The sequence below is a fragment of the Triticum urartu genome, chromosome 6 (genome assembly GCF_003073215.2).
Source record: "Triticum urartu cultivar G1812 chromosome 6, Tu2.1, whole genome shotgun sequence".
Taxonomy (NCBI): domain Eukaryota; kingdom Viridiplantae; phylum Streptophyta; class Magnoliopsida; order Poales; family Poaceae; genus Triticum; species Triticum urartu.
In genome coordinates, this window is record NC_053027.1 from 571,142,924 (window position 1) to 571,161,441 (window position 18,518).

At 43.3% G+C, this 18,518-nt stretch overlaps 2 protein-coding genes and 1 pseudogene across 3 annotated transcripts; 1 reads left to right on the forward strand and 2 right to left on the reverse strand.

Moving 5' to 3' along the window:
• LOC125517084 overlaps positions 1 to 177 on the reverse strand; it is a 53,309-nt pseudogene extending 53,132 nt beyond the window's left edge.
• Positions 178 to 5,526: 5,349 nt separating this feature from the next.
• LOC125513126 lies at positions 5,527 to 6,960 on the forward strand. 2 transcript variants are annotated; one of them, XM_048678170.1, is made up of 5 exons: positions 5,527 to 5,673; positions 5,896 to 6,037; positions 6,139 to 6,192; positions 6,347 to 6,416; positions 6,553 to 6,960. In XM_048678170.1, the coding sequence occupies exons 2-5, from the start codon at positions 5,984 to 5,986 to the stop codon at positions 6,603 to 6,605; spliced, it is 231 nt and encodes a 76-aa protein (XP_048534127.1). In that variant the 5' UTR covers positions 5,527 to 5,673; positions 5,896 to 5,983; the 3' UTR covers positions 6,606 to 6,960. The 2 variants fall into 2 exon arrangements, with proteins under 2 accessions (XP_048534127.1, XP_048534126.1); XM_048678169.1 differs by having other exon boundaries at positions 5,531 to 5,673; positions 5,877 to 6,037.
• A 1,798-nt stretch (positions 6,961 to 8,758) lies between these two features.
• Positions 8,759 to 14,146, reverse strand: LOC125515592 (disease resistance protein RGA2-like). The gene is made up of 3 exons (XM_048681088.1): positions 13,717 to 14,146; positions 13,298 to 13,595; positions 8,759 to 13,177 (listed from the first exon to the last, which is right to left on the reverse strand). The coding sequence occupies exons 1-3, from the start codon at positions 14,024 to 14,026 to the stop codon at positions 9,592 to 9,594; spliced, it is 4,194 nt and encodes a 1,397-aa protein (XP_048537045.1). The 5' UTR covers positions 14,027 to 14,146; the 3' UTR covers positions 8,759 to 9,591.
• Between the last annotated feature and the right edge of the window lie 4,372 nt (positions 14,147 to 18,518).

Consider the following 18,518-nt stretch of genomic DNA (forward strand, 5'->3'; position numbering starts at 1 on the left):
GTATCTACAACGACGATCCAAACTTTAGGCTCAAAGTGAGTTAAAACATATAATATTTGTACTAAACTTTCCTACTTACTTTGATTTATTATAGAAAATTATAAAGTTAACTATTATATTGTATATAGCCACAATTAATAATAACATGTTTTGATATGAATTTCTAACATTTACCATTGAAAGATACACCACACATGCATCATACTAAAGTAAATTGTATCATGTAGCCACAAAGTTTTATTTCCAAATAATTTCTCTTAAAATTTAAGTTGATCCCCTTAAACCCTAAAAATAGAAATGAATGAAATCTCATATTGTCATCGATTATTATATGAAATTAGCGTCAAATTATAGTGTATGTATGTGCGTTATGGTGCATATTTTAATATTCTTAAATATCTCGAGATAGATATATAAAGCATACAATTTTACAAATATCCCAAGAGTGGTTTCTGGTCTAATAGCCACACACGAATAGAATATAGTATATAATGTTTTTATGAGGAGATCTAATAGCCGGCATGATGCTTTAGCTGTGATCAAATGTGGTTTACATGTTCATGTTGGTTCAATACTATGTTGGGCAAGTTGTGTCTGAATTGAGTTTGATATGGAAATGAGATCGATTTTAATAACGAAGCACATACAAAATTGTAAGTGCATTTAGTCCCTAATGATATTTTGGTGTTGATGATAATGTGGTTAGTGAGACCAGTGTTGGTTATTAAGTTTATCTCAGGACATTGGTCTCTCGATGAGTTTATATGGAGTTGGTTGACCCCCACTTCAAAAAGAAAATGGGTGATGATTCTTCCGAAGACTCGAAGGTTTTTTTGGGGAGTCATAGGATAACCGTACTATTAAGAGGAGTTGAGGTGATTGCATAATAATGGGGATCATGCAAACCATATATACCCTAATAATATAACTGCATGAACATTTTCTAAAAGTTATGTGAACATTATTTTACACTACATAAACATTTTTAAAATTCACGATGACCATTTAAAAAATAGCTAATAAAATATATTTAGTGTATTTCAAAATATAAACAAAAATACAAAAGAACCAAAAAGGAAAATCAGAGAAAGCAACTAACAATCAATTTTTTTTGAGACAAACTAACAATCAAATGAAGCAACGCGGTACTGGTCCAGCCCAATAGCTCGTCACTTGAGGAGAGGGATGCTCGCATTGGCAAATCCTATTTCTTTTTCTTTTTTGAGGGATCCAAATCCTATTTTTTGCCCGCACACATCGAATGGATATGGCGATGCCCACATGCGAGGAAAATTGGGTAGGCCCACTTTGGCATTTGCTAACCTGCTGGAGATTCTTTTTGGTTTTCCGTTGTTGTTTTTTTCCTACTATTTCATTAGTTGCATTGCTGCAATGTTTTTTTTTCTTTCTATTGTGGCCTGTGTTTCATTTTTTCATGCTGTTTCGTTTGTGGTGTCATTCTAGGGTCTTTTTTTCAGTTTTTTGCTGTGCATTTTGTTTCCCTTTTGCTAGTTTTTGGTTTTTCCTTCCAGTCCTTTTTTTGCTGTTTCTTTTTTAATAAACAATGCCCATTTTCAAAACATGAAGAAAATTATTTTAATACATGAAAATATTCATATTTTTATAAAACACGATGAAATATTTTATCACATGGAGAACTTTTTAAACATAAATACATTTAATATTTTCAAGTACATGGTGAACATTTTAATATACGAGGAATTTTTTTAATATATGGTGAACATTTTTAAAACATGCCTTGAACATTTTCAAATACATTAACCATTTCTAGTATGTGTTAAATATTTTTCAAAATACACATTCATTTTGGAGTATTTATGGAATGTAGGAAACAGCAAAAAATCAAAGAAAAACGAATAAACCAAAAATAACCACTACCTAGTGTTGCCTGGCAAATTATAGTGTAGAAGCTGAATCTAGGAAGTTTTGGAGAAGCTGGGTAGTTTCAGAACACACCCTTAGGTTGGCACGTTATTGGTCAGCCCTTTGCACCTTACTTCAACCGTAGCATGTCGATTTGATGCCAATAGGTGTCGACCAGGAGCTCTTGCTCGCTGCGAGCGAGACAAAGCCCCTCCTGAAAAAAAGACTATTTGACAGTTGACCGCAGATTTTTTTTGAGCCAATACCGCGAAGCTTTATGAATTTGCCACGATGTTTAATTTATTAACCGTAGATAGTGCTCTCACATCCCCCTACGTTAGCTCTATATGGGCAGCCCATGTAGGTTTTTCCCCATCGGTTTTGGATGGCTTTTCTTCTGGTTTTCTATGACGGGTTTTATTCCATTTTATTTACTTTTTTTCCCTAATTCTTGACTATTTTCTCCAATTCATGAACATTTTTTAAATTTATCAACTTTTTGAAATTAATTCATGTTTTTCAAATTGGCAAACTTTGAGAGAATTCTGGATCATTTTTTACTTTCGATTTTTCAAAATTAGTGAACATTTTGTGATTCATTTAATTTTTTCAAACGCATGAAGTTTTTATAAATTTGCAAAAAATGTTTTTCTAGAAACTCAATGGTCAACCAACACGCAAGCCTATGGGCCATTGCCTGCACCTTGTCTGGTTGCTGCCCTGAGAGAAATGTGCCTGACCCAGAGCCGGACAACTGCCTGCACCTTGTTTGGTTGGCGCCTCGGCACAATTCGACCAGCCTGCCACGAGCATTTCCGGCACGTAATTAGTGGGAGCCAGGCCATCAAAATTGAGGCCTGACTCAGGCAGAGCAATCAGTGCGTGCCGCGTCGGCGCTCATTTTTCAGACAAGTTTTTCAGGTTGTAAACCAAACAGCCCCCTAGTGCACTAGAGCGGACGAAGGAGTCCGCTAGCGCAATCCAAATGCCTCAATCGCTGGGAGGCGCTCTGTCTGGTAGGTTTTTTTCTTCTTCTTGTTTTTGAGGGAAATGCCCGACTTTCTTAAATCTCAACAGAAAGTTTTACATAATCCGATGAATCTAGAAGCCAGACATAAAAGTAGGAGTGTTCTTAGCTACTCCCTTTGTCTCGATTTACAGGATATGCACGTCATTTTAGGTGAAGAATTTAATTAGCTATATATGTATTATATGTGATAAAATATATGTTTAGAAACTACATCCACTTAAGAATTCAATGATATACTTTTAATGACATATTACTCATATTTAGTTAGTCAAATGAATAACCTAGACCTACGTGCACGCCCTCTAAACCGAGACCAGGGAGTATATTAACCTCCCTTCGTTCATGGCAGAAATTAATATGCTCCGTCTCGTTCTGCATGGCCTTGATTTCTTTAATTTTTTTAGGCTCCTTGATTACTGCGTTAGCACCCTAAGGGTTGTAGGAATTTAGGCCAGGCTGTATACAAAGGTGGCCAAATCGGTTGATCTTGGTGTGCTTGCCCGATAGCCCACGTGCCCGGCTGTGGTGTCTTTTCACAGCCCGACACGTTTTATAATTGGTCATTTTAGAACATGGGAGAGCAACTAGTTGACGAGCGGAACCTCCCAAAAATTATTTGAAAGTGTGCTAAGTCACGTGTCGCGTTCTGGACGCTTGTTTCAGATTTTATTCTTTTTATTTTACGCACGCGTTTTTAGTTTTTTAAACGGTTTTTTTCATGTTTTTTTTATTTTTTGTTTTTTCACCAGTCCTCCTTCGAGCGCTTCTTTGGAAGCCTCCCAACGATCACTTGAGAGTGGGCTAAGTCACATGTCGCGTTCTGGATGCTCCTATCAGATTTTATTCTTTTTATTTTACGCATGCGTTTTCAGCTTTTTAAACGATTTTTTTTTCATTTTTTGATTTTTCATCGGTCCTCCTTAGCTTTTGGGGCATTTTTTTTCTTCGCGAGAGGCACGACTTTACTTCCGTGAGAGGCACGGTTGTGCTTTCATGAGAGGCACGGCCGTGCCTCTCGGAAACGAAAAAGGAACGCATTTTTTGTTTTTTTTCTTCCGCTAGAGGCACGGTTTAGGTACACATTTTCTGTATTTGTTTCTTCCATGAGAGGCACGGTTGTGTTTTCGCGAGGAGCACGGCCGTGCCTCTCGAAAACGAAAAAAATACGTTTTCTGTTTTTTTTCCTTCCGCCACGACACGATTTTGCTTCTGCGAGAGGCATGGTTGTGCTTTCGCGAGAGGCACAGTTGTGCTTTCACGAGGGGCACGAAAAATGTGTTTTCTATTTTTTTCCTTCCGTGAGAGACACGGTTGTGTTTTCGCGAGGAGCACGCCCGTGCCTCTCGAAAACGGAAAAAACGTGTTTTCTGTTTTTTTTCCTTCTGCCACGACATGATTTTGCTTCCGCGAGAGGCATGGTTGTGCTTTCGCGAGAGGTATGGTTGTGCTTTCGCGAGGGGCACGAAAAATGCGTTTTCTATTTTTTTTTCTTCCGCGAGAGGCACGGGTTAGCTTCCGCGAGAGGCACGGTGGTGCTATCGAGAGAAGCACGGCCGTGCCTCTTTCGGAAAGGGAAAAAACGTGCTCCCTATTCAGTTTTTCCGTCCGATTTATTTTGTCTGGATTTTTTCTGAAAAAATAGTTCGTCAAAATGTATTAACATGAAATCTAGTTTTGAAGATCTCGACGCAAGGAATTCAATGATAAAAATAGTTCGAGATTTAAATGCATGATTTAAGAGATAAAATGTTTGAATAAACGAATATACGAAAAAGGGAAACTCCCAAATTGCAACAAGTGGCACGCATGCAGTGCACCACTAATCACAATCTGAGGAGGTGAGAGTGATGTTAAAAAGGAGTTCTTAATTAGTGATTTCGAGAACATGGCCTACCTAGGGTTGTGTCTGGGCTGGGTACGGCACGACCCATTTACTTTTCTTTAAAAAAAATTCAAATACATATTAACCCCTAAAACAGCCCAAAATCAGGAATAAACATGCTATGAGTCAGCCCGTTCAAAATCACTAATTGAAAAGTACTTCTTTTAAAGATTACTTTTATCTTCCTAGATTGCGACAAATAAAGTATTGTATGTGCGTCACTTGTCGTAATCTGGTAGTTTTTCATTTTTCCATAAATTTGTTTATTCAAAATGTTTTATCTGTTAAACTTTGCGTCCAAATCTGAAATCGTTTTCACTATTGAATTCCTCACGTCTAGATCTTCAAAATCAGATCTCATGTTGATAGATTTTTAAGAACCTTTTTTCCATGAAAAAACCGGAAGAAAAAACCACACCAGGCGGACGTCTTTTTCTCCCTTTCAAAAACAGTTTCCAAGAGGCATGAACCGTGCCTCTCGCAAAAGCAAAACCATCACTCTCGCGGAAGAAAAAAAAAAGAAAGTGCATTTTTTTCATTTCCGAGAGACACGGTCATGCCTCTCACGGAAGAAAAAACAAGAAAACATGTTTTTCTCACAGTATTTTTTTTTCGATTTTTTTGTCCAAAAGCTAAGAAGATCGGTAGAAAACCGAAAACCCGAAAAAAAAACCAAAAAAACGAAAGGGCTGTGCCTTGCCTGGCCCGTTTAGGCCAGGCCGGGCCATCTGGTCAGGTTTGGGAGTATATGGGCCGTAATTCAGCGGCGACACGCACCGTCGTCCTCCGCTCTCACGGTCTCTTTGGTCCCATCTCCCCGGTCGCCGCGCCGCCGTCGTCCTCCGCCCTCCCGTCTCCGCCGGACGCCACTCGTCAGGTCTTCCTCTCCCTCTCTAGAACCCTCTCCATCTCCCGCCCCTCTTCCTTCTCGTAGCCGCAGCCGGGCGGGCCTCCCTGGCTTCTGGATCGGCCGTGGGTTCGCTGGGGGTGGAGTGGCTTTGGAATCCCACAAGATTCGATTTTTGCGGCGGCGTGGTTTCAGCGCTAATTTAAGAGTCCTTCTCGATTCGTATGAACCAGATTCGTTTCGTTCGTTTAGGCGTCGCTAGCTGCTGCTGATTTGCCTGACTGAGCTGTACTGGAGGTCTGGAGCTGAAGCAGAGCTCCAAGTCCGGCACCGGCGAGACATGGCTGCGGCGGCGAAGGAGGTGGACATGAAGAAGATGGAGCTTATGAAGGAGGTATTAGGGCTACATGTTTCTCTACCTTGATGCAGTCCTTTCGATTTGTTCGAGGACAGTAAAAGATAATACAACCCACATGTGTGTGTTCTTCGGTTCAGGTAAGAGCGCACCAAGTCGCGATTGGGGAGCTCAACAACCTGCCTCCATCCAGGGTAAGTATCCCTCCTCCTCCTCCCGGACCCGGGTTAACTTTTTTACGATAATTTCTGCATGAATTTGGGCGATGGTCAATTAGGCTGTTTTAGTGTGATGGCTTGAAAGTGGTAGGTAGTAACAACTGACCACTTCCACTTGTCTGATGCGCAGGCCGCGTACCAGAAGACCTGCAACATCTTCTTCCGCAAGGACATCAAATCGGCCGTGGCGTCCCAACAGAGTACGATTGCACATCGCTTTTGTTGTTGTTGTTGTTGTTGTTGTTATTGGAAGTGGTGGTGGTGTTTTCTTATTGTCTATGTGGTGCTTCATTGTGGTAACATGACATGATTCCTCCCTCTCTAATTCTTATTTAGAGCAACTTGATATAACCAAGGCAAAGCTGCAGAAGCTGGATCAGGCATCATGAAGACTCACTGCAGAAATTTGAAATTGCAACTTATGCTGCTTCATCCATCCACCCCCCTCCATGAATCCTCTCTAATCGGTTGTCTTGGGAGTGCTAGACAACGTGCAACTCATGTAGCTTTCTGTGTAATAATTGTGTCGTTACAAGCTGGTTGCTAGTTATGAGTGTGAGACGAATGAATCGTTTCTGAATATGGAGACTGTATACGGGACTGTAGTCAAAATAGACATTATGAAGGTGATACGATGATATGATTGAGCCAAGTAGACCTACTGCTTGAGTCTTTCTGAACCGATTATGTGGTGACATGATTATCCAGTGGCTGTCAATAGATAGAATCTTGTCAATTTTCTTACTTGGATTTGCAGCAAGAGAAGGATGGGGAGTAGTTCTATTTGTGGCTTTACGAAAGATTTTGACTTGATTTTTTAACATCTTGCCATATTTTATATCCGCTTCGTCAAGCTTTTCTGTGTCAGTTATTTTCTTGGCCAATCGGTCAGTGTCGGCCATGGAAAGACCTCATGTCATCCATCTTCGGAAAGGCTCTGAAATGTCTACTGCCTATGCTTGGGAATAGCTTGAAATCCAGTAGTACTGCCTGTTGATGGCTGCCTGCAAGCCAAAATGTTTACTGCTTTTCCCTGTGAAACTGTACTGTAGCAGGGTTGATGGATGAAAAATGAAATGAAGTTGTAGTCCATTCATGTCAATTACTCCCTCCGTTCCTAAATATAAGTCTTTTTAGACATTCCAAATGAACTACAACATACGGATGTATGCAGACATATTTTAGAGTGTAAATTCACTCATTTTGCTTCGTATGTAGTCACTTGTTGGAATCACTAAAAAGACTTATATTTAGGAACGGAGGGAGTACTTATGATGTGAAATACGATGTTAAATGTTAGTGTTGTCCGGAACAGTAAAAGCAACCTTGCTGGTGGACATGAGTGGTGAACTGCAAAGCTGAGAGTGTAGCCTGAATCCTGTGAGTGAAGCTGTATCGGTAAATTATTGTGATGTACTCACCTGAGAAGAGAAGCACGAGTGCTAGGGAAGAGTAAGATATGTTGAGCTTTGGTGCATTTTTTTTGGGACTAATGAGTCGTGTGAGGGATGAAGAATGCATCGACGAGAAGCTCCTCCGAGTTCTTCTCAGAGAGATGAAATTGTACATTTGTCTCTGTGCAAACTGGCCTGACCAACTTGCAGTTCTATGTTGTGTTTCTTTGACAGGTTAGTTCTCATGTACTGTACTATGCCTATAAGCAGCTAACAGATTTTCAGATAGATAATGTTTCAGTACTATTACCATACTGAAGTTTGTAGTGTTAAATTAATAGCGTCTCTACATGTGTCAAATCAACGGTATCATCAAACAAGTGATGGAGAGGGGCAACTTCGCAAAAGAACTAACAAAAAACATGCCTTGTCAGGTAAACTGCCAAGTGCTACAGAAAAATGGTAACCCAACAATTGCATCAACTGTGTATTATTGTACACCTCGAAGACACAGCCGGACTTGAGAAAAATATATCAAAGTGCTCAAAATAATCCAAGAAAAATCCCGACAACAACTAACATTCCAGTGAAAGCACTGTTAAAACTTCAGCACAAACAAAGCTGGAAAGATGAATACTCTGTTTGCTGCACACCGTGGAAACACCGCCGGACTGCAAGAATACAGAGTGCTCGATTTTCCTGAAGGAATTCCCAGTTAATAAAGAATAGTGCCCCGTGTGGACTGATCATGATTTCTAAGGGCAACAGAGCAAGTTGCCGTACTTCTACACACCACATGACTCTAAAATAATCTGAAACAATTCCTGAAAAAAAACCCCAAGGATAGCACCTTCAGTGTGGACTGTTAAAATTGCTGTGCAAACAGAGCTAGAAAAATCCATCTGTTGTTATTGTACACCCCAAACATTCTATTGGACTCCAAACATTTCAAGGTGCGCAGAATTGTTTTCAAGAACTTTCCAGAAAATCAAGTGTAGATCATCCATGAATAGAGTTAAATCTGCATGGCAAACAGTGTTAGGAACATGCATTTTCTGTTGCTGTAACAGAACATGCAAACTTCAGTACACCCGTGAACACACACTGCGCTCGGAAAAATCTGGGAAAAGAACACAACACGGCCGGCCTCGAAAAAATAGGAAGTGGTCAATCAAATCTGCATCAGTTCTTAAAAATACGACATCATTGTACAATAATTTACTTGTACAGTTACACTCACGGGTTTCTGACTACAGCCTGTTATTGGGAATCCAGCTTTGTCTTTTGGCCTTGCTGTACAGGAGGTTCTCGAGAGCGAGATGATGTATTCATTCAGCAAGCAGCGAGAAATTCAGAATGGTGATATGGAAAAGGCTGGAACAGAACAGGTGCATTAGACAGACAAGCGGGCGATGAATGCTTTCTTATTCCTTGGTTGGGTGGGGAGGCACCTTACAAGAAAAATATTCATGGATATCCCTCAAGCGGAAAACAAATATTGAGATTACGAGTATAAGATACCATTATCATGACCACATGAGAATGGTATTCTGACGTGAAACCAAACCTGTTCATATCACAAGAAAAACACATTAAGCATTATCCCCCACTTCAAATGCACTCCATCTGTCCTTAAAAGAGTGTACTTCCAACTTTGTTGGAAAGTCAAACTTTTTATGTTTGACCGTATTTATACAATCATAGACCAACATTTATGCCATCAAATTAGTAGCATTAGATTCATAATAAAATATATTTCCGTCATATACCTATTTGGTTTCACAATCATTGACATATTTTTGCACAAACTCGGTCAAACTTTGAGATAGTTTGACCCTCCAACAAAGTTGGAAGTGCACTCTTTCAAGCACGAAGGGAGTAAGTACTGTAACAGGTGACCCTTGACAGGGGTGGCCTGGGCAACCCCTCCAATAGCATATGATTGTACTATTTTGGTGTTTTGTCGAAAGATACTCGGTAATCAGTCCACATAGCACCTATTAATTTTGACGTCTAGCTTGCTTGTTGCTAGCAATTCGCATCCTTCTGATAACTCGTCGCTGCATTGGACGATCACCAGTTCTTCCAGCGAAGGTGGGAGACTCTCCTTCGGAAGCCTTGAAATGGACGAGCAATATTTTATCTTCAACATCTTGAGTGAAGGAAGACCACGCAGCCCCGCGGGAAGATCTACGAGATCCTCACAATTGTCAAAGTAGAGCTGTTGCAGGGACCTGAGGAGCAGAAGCGCTCTCTCTTGCTCATCTGTCAGTCCCGTTGCATCCGAATAACTAAGCTTTAGGCTTCGGAGGCAGGTGAGGCCCATGCAGAATGTCGTGTTAAGGGGAGACAAATCATTGACCTCGAGACTTTCCAGTGCAGGGAATAACTCATGACTCTCCAATGTGGCAAGGGAATTCAAGGCAGGGGATCTGAGTATTACCAAATGCTTGAGGTTCACCAGGGATCGCAAGCCCTCTAGTGCGACGAGCGAACTACAATCAAAAATTGCCAAATGTTCCAGCGACGTGCAGGAATTCAGCTGTAGAGATTTCAATCTTGAGTTCCTATTTAATTCCAAAGATCTGAGCGATTGCATGCCCTCTAGTGTGATGAGCCGACCGCATTCTTCAATTTCCAAATCTTCCAATGACGTACATGAATCCAGTTGTATATATTTCAAACTTTGGGCTCCTACTACTAATTTTTTGAGGCATGTGAGATTATCCACAAAGCACGGCCGCAGTGTTTCCTGGGGATATTTCCACCAAACAAGTTGTTCAAGTGATTGCGGGAGGAGACATCTTCCACCCCGGTCAAATATCAGATTAGGGCATTCACCAATTGTTATCTTTCTGAGATTCAATTGAATGTGCACGACTCCATCTACATATCCTGACGACGAAGCCTCAGAATCAGATAGATACCCTGATGACGAAGCCTCAGAATCTGAGATAAGGTTTGATTGAACCTTCCCTTCCTCTTCTATCTTCAACTCTTTCAACTGCGGGCAGCCATGTAAATCTAATTCCTTCAGGCTCAACGAGTGTCGCAACATCAGAGATAGCCACTTCCCGGTTATTCCAGAGTCTTCAATATAGAGACTTTCAAGAGACGGGAGAGCAGCATTATATGCAGTTATCATGTTTTCATGGGTCTGCTCTGGCACATCATCTGAAGAGAAAAGTTCTCTGCAGCACTGTATTTTCAAACTCTTTAAAGAGATGAGCTGACTTAATCCTTCAAATGAAATAGATGCTAGGTTTTTGCATGACAATATCTCCAAGTATTTGATATCCTTAAGATTATGGAATGCCAAAATATTGTCATCGAGTGCCATCATCTCACCACCAGAAGACTCACGCTCAATCCAGAATGTTTCCATGGAAGATCCCTCCATTCTCAAAACTGTTGAAACACCATCGATTATTAGTTCAGAAAATATGGCTGATGGTGGAAGGGGGTTGTGTGCTTGCAAACAAGGACAATCACACATAATGAGTTTCCTTAGATTGGGCAACCATGACTTATGCTCAATTTCGTAGTTATGACCTTTTTGAAACAGATCAAACACCTTAAGTACAGGGCAACTCTGGATCTCCAGCACCCTTAAACTTGACCTCATATCCCCCACGGAAGTACAAGAACATTTTTGTAAATCTAGCATTCCATCTAAAACAAGCTCCTCCAATGATGGAACCGATACTTCTCTTACTCTCTGCATGTTGCGCAACTTCAACCTTTTAAGAAACCGAAGCATTTCCAGAGATGGAAGTATTCTCCATGCCCCGCAATCCTCTAGATGAACCGTATGCAAAGACATAAGTAAAGCAACATCTAATACTTGAAGATGGAAAAACTTGCTCAAAACATCAGGCAAAACCTTCTGCTCAGTATGACCATCCTGAAGTTTTAGATACCGAAGACGTGTAGGAGTTACCAAGCCACACAGGAAGGAATTATAATCAGCAAATGTTGCAGACATTTGCAGCAGACGCAGATTATGTGCTTTTTCAAATACATCTTGGAATGCTTTGAAGAAAAAAGAGTCATACTCCCCAATTAACACCAATGTCCTCAACTTTCTCACTGAAGCGAATATATTTTGCAACAAAAATTCAAACCTCTCATTACGACAGAGGTTTCCAGTCACATCATCCCTCCAATATACAGAACTGGTTACTATGGACAAGTGATGTACATTTGGGAAAATTTTATTGTATTGCAAACCATCCAAAGTTGCACACTCAGTTCTTGAAACTAGCCTTGCAAAATCATGCATGAGGCCACACATAGCATAGCAAGTTTGAGTTTGACTACCAAGAGAGGATATTTTTCTGTCAAATTGCTGAAACAAGCCCAGACTCACCAAGTCAGTCAGATAGTACCGTCCCGTCTCCTCCAAACTCATATTTGGATGATCACGCTTCAAAAATCCCTGTGAAATCCAAAGACGAGCTAGCTCCTCAGCAACAAATTCATAATCGTAGGGGAATATAGAACAATATGAGCAGCATTGCTGCATAGGGTAGGGCAACTCATCATAGGAAAGCTTCAAAGCAGACATGATGCCACTAGTGTGTCGCAGGGAATTCCAAGCTTCAGTATTTAGAGTGTTACTCCAATGCTCCACAGTAATATGATCTCTTAATAGTGCCCCGGCAGTTTGTGCTGCTAATGGGTTCCCTTTTAACTTTTGTGCTATTTCCTGTCCTAAGTCATTTAGACTTGCTTGCGCTTCATAATTCTCGTCACCAAACGCGCATGATTGAAACAATTGCCAAAAATGGTACTTTCCCAAAGCACCTAAGTTAATTGGCCCAGTTGTACCTCTTCTCTTTGCAACGGACGGTTTTCTAGTTGTCATGATTATCATGTTGCCCTTTGCATTGTCAGACTTGAAAGGAGCCAATAATTTGTTCCACCTGCAGTCATCCATGACTTCCCAGACATCATCTAAAATGAGTAGAACCCTCTTTGATTTAACATGACCCTTCAAGACCTCGTGAAGCTTGGTAAAACTGCATAGGCCATCATAAGATTCTTGGGAGACGCAATCTAACATCTCTCTTGTGAGTCTCATTTCATCAAAGTCTTTAGACACCCAGATCCATATCTTGTGATCAAATAGACTTTGCAAAGCTGGATCGTTGTATACAAGCTGAGCGAGAGCTGTCTTCCCAACTCCTCCGATGCCCACAACAGGAAGAACGGTTACACCGGCAGTTGATTTGTGTTCTTCTATTAACTTTTTGATGGATCTCTTCTCTGCAGCTCTTCCATAGACCTTCCCTTGAAGAAGACTTGATGTTCTTCGGCGTGTATCTGAGACTGTACTCGGATAGTGATTTGAACTTGTGCCATCAGAGTCTCGCCCAAGTATATTGAGAAGCCTTGTGATAGCCTCTCGTTTGCCTTGCAGCTGACTAGTGATGTCTTGTATCCTTTCGGAAAATGCATCCTTGTTCCACCCGTTTGGGTTAGCTGCGGTTGACTCCTCACTAGTTCTCATCCTTTTTCTGCTGGCAGTTGCAACAGGCGTAGGAATTGTAGTAGCATCAGCAGTGCTGCAATGAGAAATAGATCATGGATTAGCAGTGAGAACATTAATATCCTCTTAAGCACATGTGTATTAGAAAAGACTCGCAAAAGTATGCAGGTGCAATGCAGGAAAATAATCTAGGTACCTTGAAGAAGGGTCAGTTGCTCCACGTTTGTTGCTACAAGCTTTGCTCTTGAGATGATTGCGCAAAACCGATGTCCCTTTCTTGGTTTCGCACATAAGCTCTGTTTGACAGCGCTTGCATCTTGCTCTGGAAGGCGAAGGCCCTCCGTTTTGTTCAAGAAATGCTGTGATTTCAAATTGATTCCATAGCTCGGACCGTAACCTGTTATTACCGCTACTCTGTACGTCGCCAGCATTTTCTCGCGATCTCTCAACAGTTTGCGGCGTTCCATCAAGTCCATCCGTTAGGAGCAGTGTCTCTAAGGCAGGCAGAAGAGAAAGTGGACCAGAAATTCAGCATAGTCGTGCCTGACATAAATAATTAAAAAGAGAAAAGGGGAATTGCCAATTAGCGAGTAATTCAGCAGATACCAAAATTACCAGGTTGGAGCTCCTGCTGGAGCCTGTGGCCGTCGAGCTCGTCGACCACATCGTCGGCGTCATAGAGCAGTTCCTTGAGACAAGCAAGAGATCGGGCCAGCGGCTTGTTCCCGGCCGCCCTCCCATGCACAGCAGAAACCACCATCTCCACCGCCTCGACCTCGGACTTGAGCTTCCCGACGTCGCTGCCGAGGCCAGCTTGCCGGATCCATGACTCCAGCTCGCTGCCGGCTCGGAGATTTGCAAGGATGGTATCAACAAGCCACGCAATCGCGGCCTCCAGGGTTGTGGCGTCTTCCACCGCCTCCATCGCCAGATACCGGCCGGCGGAACCGCGGAAGCAACGGCCAGGAATGGAGAGGGCAGCAGCTGGTGCGGGGTTCGATTTGGTAGCTTAGAGAGGGGATCAGATGCAGCAGCAGTAGTCGCATTTGTCCCGGCCGCTGCTTTTCCCTGCCCGTTCACCTTTCATGCCTCTTTTTTGTTCATAGGATAGAAATGTTGTAGAAACAGGATGCATAAAATAGGAATTTTTTCATTGAGTCTTAGATAATGTTTTTTTTCTTCAAAATGTTAAAGATTGATTCCTATCCTATACAGGAATAAGAATCCATTCCTACAAACCAAAAGGCCTCAAAGAAAAATTTTCTATGCAAATCCTATCCTATATAAATTCTATGACATTCCTACAAACTAAAAGAAGCCTAAAAAAAAGCGGCTGCCCCTTTTCTTTTTGAAAGAGACACGCGTTCATTAAGCACAACCGACGCACAGAGCACAACACGCCTACACTCTGGAACTGACCCGAAATACCAGGAACATAAGCCAAGAGATCCCAAAAAAAGAAGAAGAAATACAATCAAGTGCTCATGGGTCGTCTAAGCCCGTGGCCGCTGCCGCCGTAGCACCCACCGGAGGAGACAAAGACGAAGAACCAACAGTCCAACATTGCTACTACTCGTAGTGCTCTCTGACGATGATGTCGAGGAAGATCACCAAGCCCGCCGTCTTCCCCCTTCCCTGCTTCCCCAGTGGATCCTCCCTGGAGCACAAGCGCTCTTTCAAAGCCACACCGAAGAAGACGTTCAGATTGCTACTTGTCTCGTATTTCTTTTAAAGGTACTCGTATAGTATTCGTATTTTGTCCCTCTCACATGGGACGTCCTCTCAACGGATTTACAAGTGTTCCTCAAATAAATAAATAAATAAATTCTTAAACTCGCATAGTATTCGTATTTAAAAGTGTTCTAGAAGTGCTTGTGAATTATAAAAAATATCCACGACTTATAAAATAATGTCACAGAAAGGAAAATAAAAATAGAGAAAAAATAAGGAAAAAACGGTGAAAAGATCATCCTGTAACCTTGCCGAAACCACATGGAAAGTTCTAGAAGCTTCTCTAAAAGGCCCGAAATCTCCTCGAAGAATGAGACTACCTCCGCTTGTGAGCCCATAAAGAGATAACGCCAGCGAGCAATTTCTGTCGACGCGAGCGCCATATCTCGCATTAACAAGTGCTCCTTTTGTCTCGCTAAAACTTTTTTTTGGCGGGTGTCTGGCTAAAACTTTTTGACCCGCGCTGCAGTGACTAAGGGTATCTCCAGCCGCGTCTCTAGGAAGGCCTCCCCAGGCGTTTTTCTTGCGTCGGCGCCGAAAAATCGGCCCAGTCGCGCCCACAGGAACCCGATTTTCGCCGGCCTGGGCCGAAAACAGTGCCGGCGGACCCAGGCCGAACCCGGCGCGCTGGGGGGCGCCCAGGGGCGCCGGGCGAACTTTTTTGGCGCGAAAAAGCCGCGGGCCCGCCGCGTCAGCGTCACGGCTCTCTTCTCGCCCCTTCGTCGTCTTCATCGCCTCGTTTTCCGCGGAGAATCAATGCCAAAGCTGCCGCGCTGCCGCGCCGGTCAGCCTGCGCCATTGATGCCTCACGGGCGGCGCAGTGAAGGCCGGAGGACGCGCGTCCCTCGCCCTCCCTCGCCCGCCACGCGTAACATGGCGGCCACACGTACGGGCGGCGTCTCGGCCTATATAAGACGCGCACCAGCGTGCTCGGCGACCACACTCTCTCGCCGTCGTCGTTCCTCCCTCTCTTCTCTTTCGCCGTCGTTTCTCCCTCTCCTCTCTCTCGCCGTCTCCGCCCATGGCCGAGCGCTTCCCTGGTGACGGCGCGGCGGCGAACGGCTTCGGCCGCCGCCATCTCCACGAAGACGAGGCTCGCCTCCTTTATGAGGCCGGGTACCCGATCCCGCCGGACATGCGGGTGCCCGGCGCGTGGAGGATCAGCGCCGGCGGCGTGCCGGTGCCACCACCACCCACCGGGGCGGCGCGGCGTGCGGAGATCGCACGCATCCGCGCGTCCCTACCGCGGCCGGCGAGGGAGGGGCCACGGTACGTCCCCGACAGCCCGCTCTTGGAGTCCTACTTTCGCCGCCGTCACGCCGAGTAGCTCGAGGCCACCAACGGCGTCGAGCCCTCCGGCAGGCTCAACTCCAACGGCCGGCGCCGGTGGTGGGGCGTGCCCGGGCGCACGTTGGAGGCCGTCCTTGAGTACATCGAGGGCGGCAACACGCCGCCCCTCGAGTACCCCGATCCCCCGTCCTTCTCACGCCGCCGGGGAAGTTCCTGGACCCCGAGGCGCATGGAGACCGGGGGGTCCTCCTCGTCATCCGGCGGCTCGCCCTGCCTCCGCCCCGTCAAGTCGGAGCCCTAGGACACGCCGGTCAGTGCCCGCACGCGCAGCTCCGGCGTCCGCATCGGTGGCGCCAACGCCTCCCCACCCACCAGCCGCTTCGTCCTCGTCAAGCCCAAGCCGGAGCGCGGCCTCCCCGCGGAGTACGAGGAGATAGCCCGGCGCGGCATCTCCGACGAGGACGCCCTGCGCTGGGCGCGGAACGACTACCTTCGCGACAAGATGGTCCGGCAGCGCCGGGCCCTGGAGGAGATCGCCGCCCGCAAGCGTGGGCGCGAGGACGAGCACTGCGTCGTGGTCCTCGATAGCGACGACGACGACGACACCCCCGGACCGTCCAACCCGCCGCGCCAACCGGGGGAGGGATGCAGCAGGGGCGACGGAGGCGCAGGTGGGGGCGGCGACGACGACGATGACGGCGGCGGCGACTACACGCGGTTCTACCGCCTCCTCGGCATGTAAACCGCGTGGGCGGGCGGCGAGGCGGGCGGCGAGGGGGACGGCGGGGTAGCTCGCCGAAGTTTTTTTTTCTTTTTTGTAAAATATGTTTAAGTTTGAACGAACTCGCCGATGTTTGCTTAAATTTCAGTCGTGTTTGCGCCGTATTTGAATTTTTTTTTAAAAACGTGGGGCGCCGCGACTGGGGGGCATCACGCCCCCCGTGCGCGGTTTAGCGCCGGCATGACCCCAGGGGGCGATTTTTAGGCGTCCTGGGAGCCGAACGGCTGGAGATGCCCTAAGTCGACCTAGTTCTATCTTTGTTTTTCTTTTGCTGATTAATTCGCCATGCTCGGTCGGTTGGTTGTTCCGTTTTTTTTTTCGTTTCTTTTTTTCCTCGTATCTTCACTCATTTCCTTTTTGTTCTGTTTTCTTTGCTTTTTCATCTTTTCATCGTTTTTGTTGTTTTTTTTAATATTTTTATTTGTTTCTTTACTCGACTTTCATTGTTAATTTGCTTTTATTTCTTCGGCTTTTTATTTCTTCCTTTCTTGGTTTGCATCGGTTTTCTTTGTTTTTATTCGTTTTGCATTTGTTTCTTTGACTTAAATTATTTTCCTTTGTTTTACTTTTTTTGGCTTTCATGTTTTTGTTTTTCATTGTTTCTTCTAGTTTTCATTCTACAATTTTTGTATATGTCAAGAACTTTTTCTAATACATGTTTAATATTTTTAATACTCCCTCCGTCTAGGTGCATTAGGCATCTTAGGTGCACCGCAATCTAGGTGTGAAGAGATTGGGCTAGGAGAAAAATTGAATAGCTAACAAAGCCAATCACATCATTCCGTTCTCAACTAAAAATGTGCTAGTAATTAGGAGATTCCTTCAAATCTTAATAGCGTGCCGCAGAAATTGCATGCATTGGTCCTCCAATTAATAGATGTGATCTAATTAATATGCATGCAACTAGTACTACTGTTTCGTGCCTTAGCGTTTTGGGATTATTTGATTTTTGTTAGATGCCTAATGCACCGATACGGAGGGAGTACATGTTCAACATTTTTTCTACTACACAGTATTTACATTTCGAAATGTAAGATTAACATTTTTTGAATAATGGTATACATTTTTCCTATACACACTTTTATAATTCTTCAAATGCTTGATTAACAGTTTTATAATACAATATTAATATTTTATAATGCATGGTTAATACGTTTTCTATGCACATTTAACAATTATTAAATGATTTATTAATATTTTTTAAGGGCAATTGTACATTTTTTAACACATGGTTAATATTTTTTTCTGAACACATTTAACATTTTTCAAATGCTTGATTAACAGTTTTTGAATATTTTTTTGGACATTTTTCTAAATGCTCAAGTAACATTTTTGTATACATAATAATTAAATCATCATTTTCAATACATTTTCAACATTTTTTCATATACTTATTCGTTTTGTTTTTTTTCAAATGCTTGATTAACATTTTTATATACATAAGTAAAAATAATTCTGCATTTTTTAATACATGGTTCAACATTGTTCCTATAGGCATTTAACATTTTCCAAATTCTTGCTTAACATTTTTCAAACACGTGTTCAATATTTTTTTATCATATGCTTGATTAACTTTTTTAAAATACATGATCAAATTGTTCCATAGATATTTTAA

Excerpts from the sequence above, each read along its gene's own strand:
- LOC125513126 (XM_048678170.1), top strand. The coding sequence starts at position 5,984 with ATGGCTGCGGCGGCGAAGGAGGTGGACATGAAGAAGATGGAGCTTATG. Across the intron at positions 6,038-6,138 it reads AGATGGAGCTTATGAAGGAG|GTAAGAGCGCACCAAGTCGC; the intron begins GTATTAGGGCTA and ends TCTTCGGTTCAG. Across the intron at positions 6,193-6,346 it reads ACAACCTGCCTCCATCCAGG|GCCGCGTACCAGAAGACCTG; the intron begins GTAAGTATCCCT and ends TCTGATGCGCAG.
- LOC125515592 (XM_048681088.1), bottom strand. The coding sequence starts at position 14,026 with ATGGAGGCGGTGGAAGACGCCACAACCCTGGAGGCCGCGATTGCGTGG. Across the intron at positions 13,596-13,716 it reads CCAGCAGGAGCTCCAACCTG|AGACACTGCTCCTAACGGAT; the intron begins GTAATTTTGGTA and ends TGCCTGCCTTAG. Across the intron at positions 13,178-13,297 it reads GCAACTGACCCTTCTTCAAG|CACTGCTGATGCTACTACAA; the intron begins GTACCTAGATTA and ends TTCTCATTGCAG.